We start from the raw sequence: 6334 nt of genomic DNA, 5'->3' as shown, positions 1-6334 counted from the left end.
GGCTCTGTGGAGAGCTGCGAAGGACCGCGCCTACAAGATGGCGCTGGTTTCCGCCTTCCCCCCCCCCCCCCCCCCCCCCCGTGGGTGAGCGCTCTCTGTGCACAACAACTCCTTATATGGCCAGGGCTGCTGTCATGATTTACTTCCGCATATGCTGGACCCATGGGTGATCCCCATGTGGCACACTGGGATTGGGCTCGGGAGTATATATTAGCCAAGGGCTGGGGGATTGGGAAAGAAGAAGCTTGCTGTAAGGGTCCTGAATAAACCGCTGAAGGAAGAGCTGTGTGTTGCGTCTTCCTGCTGGTCAAGAAGCGCGCGACAAGGCTCTATGTCAAAAACGACAAAATAGAATTAAAAGAGGAAGAAGAAGCACAAGCAAGCCTACCACTCTGAAGGGTGTGACCAGCCTCTTCTTCCAGTGTGCCAAGTAGACGGGGGCTCCCATTTGGGCAACAGTATCCATGTGGTGAGTTCACCCAGGGGTCCTTTCTTTCTATTAATCTGCAGGTCAGAGTTGATGGAGCCATTCATTTCTAGCTTCCTCTAAAGTCATACTGAGGGCTGGGGAGATAGCTCAGTAGAATAAGCACTTGCCTGACAAGCGCAGTGTCTTGAGTTCAATCTCCAGTAGAGGGGGGGGAGAGTCATACTGAATTGAGAGAGAGAAAGCAAAGAAAATGTTCTTTGTCAAATGTTTTCTTCTTGTTTCTTGTGTGGACAGCTATTTTATTTTTTAATTTTTTTGTATTTGGTACAGGGTCTATAGGGTATCACTATGTAGATCAGACTCATAGTGATTCTCCTGTTTTCAGCTTCCCAAGAGCTGGGGTTACAGGTGCATGCCACCATGCCCAGTCTCAGTCACCATTTCAGTGCAACCCAGGGGTGGGCCTGCATAGCACCCAGGGCATGGAACTCCCATCCCTGTGTCTGCCTAGGTAGAAGTTTTAGTCTACTGAGCTATCTGGCTGGGCTTAATTGGATCTTTTAAATCCTGTCTTTAAATCAGGATGTTTTTATTAGGGACAATAAAAATATCCATAGATCCTTGGAACTGCTTCTAGTGTAAGCATGGCAGCTGACAATTGGTGAAGTCAGTGTGTTTAGGGCCACAGTTGCTGGACTCCGCAGGGAAGTCCTCTGCTGGGCACTGCCACAACAGCTGATATCCGGAGACAAGGCTGAAATGACAGAATGTGGTAAAGCACTTCTCTTACCTGTTTCCTTGTAGGACCATGCCCCAGTGCCCTTGCATAGCCACTGAGCTAAATCTGGTAGTAAGTGGTAGATTGATTCTGTTTGGATTTAGTATAAACTCAGAATATTTGGGTAGAGGAGGTACCACAAATCTTTGTCCACCTGAGCCACAGTGGCAGCTGGAGTTATACTACTTATGTGTAGAAAAGTGAGCAGGGGTTTGAAGGAGATTTTAGGAGGAGAGGGCAGCCACAGGGAAGAAAGGAATTCATGATTGGTCAGTCTGGCAGTGGGCAGATCGGAGCTGTTTCAGCACATACTCCATGCACAGTGGAGCTGTGGTGCAGCGTCTACTGACCTTCCTTGTTCTCCAAGGGTCTGCTGTTGGCACACAGGCTGTGGGACTGAAGCGAAACAAGCAACAGTTCTAGGGTGCACTGATGAGTCAAGATGCTGCACAGCCAGAGGGGAGGTGCAGAATCTGAGGTTAAGATAGACTTTTGGAGCATGTGGGCTTCTACCCTCTACAAATTAGCTGTTAGCCTTTGTCAACTCACTTGATCTCTCTGCACTTATCACATGTAAAATGGAGAAAATGGTCTCATGGGGCTGAGGCCAGGGCACAGTAGCAATAGTCAGCATGGCATTGGTACATAGGACAGCCCTCTTTCTCCATCAGCCCTGCTCATTTCGGTTACCACCCTGTTTGACCTCTCTGCTGGCTTTTGTGCAGCTGTCTCTTCTATTTCTTTTCTTCTCCTTCTTCTTCTTTTTTTTTTTTTTTTTTTTGGTACTGGGAATTGAACTCAGGACCTCATGCTTGCCAGGCAAGTGCTGTGCCACTAAGCTAAATCTTGTCTACTCTTTTGGCATCAGTAACACCCGGTCTTTTCCGGTTCTTTCCAGGCTTCTCAGATTCCCTTGGTGTTTCCAGGGCCTGCCTTTAGCCTCTGTCTTTTCCACGGCAATGATCTTTCCTGTTTTTGCACTCTTTCTTGTCCAACTCTGGGTGGATGACTACTAATCTATAGTGCTGGTCCAAACCCCTGTTCTCTTGTGTCCAATGGCTAAGGTGTAGGAGTACTTGGCTGTCCCTAAGGCATTTCAAAGTTAACCCATATGAAATGGGAACAGACTTTCCCTCTCCAGTCTACTTGTCCCCTTGTGCTTTTATCAGGCATCAGCTTCTCACCCAAATGTGACTCTTAGGAGTGTACCTACACTGGCCCAGCGTCGTGTCAGCTGTAGTCTGGCCACATCTACCTTCTCAGTGTGGTTTTCAGTGGGTTCCTTCTCGGCCGACCTTCGTCACGTCTGGCTTGAGATTGCTTTTGACCTGTCTCGGCCTTCTGTGAGGTCTCTCTTGAGTCTTCACTAAGAATGCACAGACCCCCTCAGTCCCGATGGTTCACAAGTTATGAAATCCTTACTGACTTTTTCTACTTTGCAACTCTGGTAGCTGAGTCTCCCACCTCTGCAATCTTCCAGCAATTCTCTTAACCTGTTTCCTTGTAGGGCCATGCCCCAGTGCCCTTGCACAAGCCTTCCCTATTTAACAGATGAAAGGTTCTTTGGGAGGACAGTGTATAGAAGGCACTGCATTGTGATAAATCATTTACACAGGCGTTTCCCCCACAGGACACAGGTTCCCTCACGCCAGGGATCCTGTCTTATTCACTTCTGGTCATCGGAGTCTGCTATGGTGGGAGAGACACGGTAGGTGCCAAGGACACAGAAATAATAAATTGACAGAAATGCTTCTTTAGTGCACTCTCTTCCTCGGCCTCCACCACCTCATCCCTCCGGCTTGTGCGCTCCTCCCTCCCGCTCTGTAGGTGGCTGGCTGCCCGCAGGCTGGGCTAGGTGGCTGCCCGCGCGCCTGCGCCCTCTGCCGCTCGGCTCCGCTCGGGGCGCACTCTGGGCGCGTGTGTGTGGAGAGGCTCGGGTGGCAGGCGCGGGCTAGGGGAAGAGTTCAGTCTCATTCACTGCTTCCGGAGGCCGGAGTGGGCGGCCTCCACCGGCGGCTCCCAACTATTTCGCACCTGTACAGTCCCCGCCTCTCGCCGCTCAAGTCCGGCGGCCGCAGCCTCGCTAGTGAGTAGCTGGGCAGCGTGGCGAGCCGTCTCCACAGCCCTGCCTTCCAGCGGTGGCGCTCGCGTGAGTGTGCGTGGGTGTGTGCGTGTGGATGTGCGTATGTGAATGCGAGTGCGCGCGCGCGCGCGCGCGCGGTTGTCCCTGGCACCCTGGCGCGCTCGGGGAAGCTCTCCTCCGCGCTGCACGGTTACCCCAAGTCTGCGCTGCGCCAGGGCTGCCCGCCCGGGCGGGGGTTCCGACGCCGGGATTCCCCGGTAGGGCGCCGGGGAGAACCGCGGCGGGGAAGCCCGGGCTCGCTTGCGGCAGGCAGGCCGGGACCTGGGAACTGGCCCGGCCCAGCACTGGCGAGGGGATGCTCGCCCCTGGCCGCCTATCCTCGCCGCTTTCCTCACCGCAGCCTTCATTCTTTTCCGGGCAGCATCACAAAAGCGCGCCGCGGAATAAAGCCCAAGAGGCAAAGCACGGCTCGCTCCCACCTGGTGTACATAGCCCCGGACAAGGAGTGAAGTGGGGATCCCTGAGACTGGGGACCCGGGCTTACCGAAGGCCGCTGTGTTTGGCTCGTTAACTCCCAGCTGAGTGCTGGATCCCCCGAGCGGTTCCAACACGTACACGCTGGCGTGTGTGTGTGTGTGTGTGTGTGTGTGTGTGTGTGTGTGTCTGCGCACGCGCACTCTGGGGCCCACGTTCGTGGGGTGCGCTGGGTCCAGGGCTCACCGCCTCGCCGGCCAGAGAGCATAGAGCGGGGTCTCCTCGTGTCTTGCGCGGTGACTACGTGCCAGAGGCTCTTTGTTTGGTTGTAGCTTCCCTAGCTCATCAGCAAGGCAAATTGATTTTCAGTTTCACTTGCAACTTAGTGTGGGCCACAGCCTCGGATGCCCCCGGTATGTGTAACTGAATAGTTCTTTCGGGCAGAGGGCTATTTTTGTCTGGGAATAAAGCAGCAAGCACCGTGACCTTTTTGCTGCTGTCTTTGGCTTTCAGTAGGTGTCTGATGAGCAGATGCCCAGCTAGTCGCGCACACGTGCCAGCCAGCGCTCAAGGGTGCACACACATTTCTACACTGTAGTTTTTTTTTTTTTTTTTTATTGCGAATGTATTCTGTGTTTGTAAAAAAAAAACCAAAAACAAAAACAAAAAACTTTCCTTTGTTCTTTAGGGCATTTTCTATTTTGGGCAATGGAGTAGGAGGACGAAAAGGTTGCAATTAGTTCACTGGAAGAAAAGACACTGCCTCTGAGTCAGAGCTGCCAGGTTGATAATTATTAACATATAAAAGCAAATGCACTGTTTAAGGCAGAAGGGGCGGGGCGGGGGCAGGTCCGCGGCAGACAATGGGGAGCATCTACGCGACCGCCCGCTGCGTATTGTTCTGGGACCTGAGGCCGCATCCGGCTGCCGGTCCCACCTCCCGGGCTGTGTCCAACTCGAGATTGCTGGGGTCGCCTCGTGCGGGTCCCCACCGCCCCTCACTGACCCTGCTCTCTCTGCTTTGCAGGTTGGCAGCTTCACGCGGAGGGTGTCGCAAGCTCGGGCGGCCGGGCTCCGGCCCCAGGTGGCAGCTGGACGAGATGCCGTGCGGACCGCGGCACTAGGCGCCCCCACGCTAGGTGCCCCTGCGCTGGGTGCCCCCACGCTGGCCCCGGGGTCCCGGCCGAGAGGCGGTGGGGATGCGCCCCGGACTCCCAAAGCGTCTGTTGCGAGCAACCGGCGGGAGGCGGACGCCGAGCAGGGCTCCTCGCGGGACTCCGGGGGGCGTGCGGCTGCCGGGCAGTCCCGGGCGCCTCCCCACTGGTGAGGATGCGCGGCCGCGCGGCTCTGCCCAACCCAGCTCCGCTCCCAAGTGGGCGCGACTGAGGATTCGGCGTCGGTCCTGGTGCCGGTGGATGAAGCGTCGGAACACGGGTGTGGGATCAGAGGGCGAGTCTGAATGCTAGGAGCAATGGATGCACGCCCTGGGCCGCAGCCCGCCAGGGCAGAGCGTCGGGACGCGCGTGCAGCGGCCGGAGCTGGTCCTGAGGAGAGCGAGCTCCGGACCTCCAGGTCCAAGAGTTTCCCGGCCCTGAACAGCGCCTCCTGCGGGCCGGGTCTCAGCTCTGCGGGTGTGCACTGCGAGCCGGCCTTGGGCTGCGCGGATTCCGCTGGCCTCCCGGAGCTGACGCCAGGTCAGAGCTCGGTCGCCCCCAGCGCCTGTGCCCAGTCCCTGTCGGAGGGGACGGCGGGGCCCGTGGACGGCAGCCCTGGGCTGGACCTCACCCAAGCGCCGCTGGCCGCGCTCCCGGAGGGGAGGCGTCTCCACGTGGTCCTCGCCGATTCCCGCTGCTTCCTGGTCTGTATGTGCTTCCTGACCTTCATCCAGGCGCTGATGGTCTCTGGGTACCTGAGCAGCGTCATCACCACCATTGAGAGGCGATACAGTCTGAAGAGCTCCGAGTCTGGGCTGCTGGTCAGCTGCTTTGACATTGGGAACCTGGCCGTGGTGGTGTTCGTCAGCTACTTCGGCGGGCGCGGCCGGCGGCCTCTGTGGCTGGCCACCGGCGGGCTTCTCATCGCCGTGGGCGCTGTGCTCTTCGCCCTGCCTCATTTTATCTCCCCACCCTACCAGATCCAGGAGGTGACTGCCTCGGCTGCCAACGACGGCCTGTGTCAGAGTGGCAACGTCACGACCCCTTCGGAGCCTCCTCCCTGTCCTAAGGACTCAGGAGGGAACAGTCACTGGGTATATGTGGCTTTATTCATTTGTGCGCAGATTCTTATTGGAATGGGCTCCACACCTATTTACACCCTGGGACCAACCTACTTAGACGATAATGTTAAGAAAGAGAATGCATCCTTGTACCTAGGTAAGAATTTCCTCTTCTCTCAGTCACGTTTGGCTCATAATGAAACTTTCCTTCCAAAAATCAGAAGGGGGCCCGGGAAGTACCTCAAGGGCACAAGTGCCTGCCTGGCAAGTGCAAGGTCATGAGTTCAAGTTCTGGTTTAAAAAAAAATTAGAAAGGAAGTTATTATTTTATATTTTATTTTTTTAAATTTTATT

General features: G+C 55.6%; 1 protein-coding gene across 2 annotated transcripts in view; it reads left to right on the top strand.

Moving 5' to 3' along the window:
- The first annotated feature begins 2052 nt into the window (after positions 1-2052).
- The window catches only part of Slco5a1 (solute carrier organic anion transporter family member 5A1), a 235849-nt gene continuing 231567 nt past the window's right edge, over positions 2053-6334 (top strand). For both annotated transcript variants that reach the window (XM_023722395.1, XM_004637572.2), the window contains exons 1-2: positions 2053-3294; positions 4793-6137. In XM_023722395.1, coding sequence (XP_023578163.1) covers positions 5225-6137 — 913 coding nt within the window. In that variant the 5' untranslated portion in view covers positions 2053-3294; positions 4793-5224. The remainder of the gene's footprint in view (positions 3295-4792; positions 6138-6334) is intronic.

Source organism: Octodon degus, unplaced genomic scaffold (genome assembly GCF_000260255.1).
Source record: "Octodon degus isolate 3935 unplaced genomic scaffold, OctDeg1.0 scaffold00091, whole genome shotgun sequence".
In the NCBI taxonomy this organism is placed as follows: Eukaryota; Metazoa; Chordata; class Mammalia; order Rodentia; family Octodontidae; genus Octodon; species Octodon degus.
This window is presented reverse-complemented; position numbering and strand designations above follow the sequence as displayed.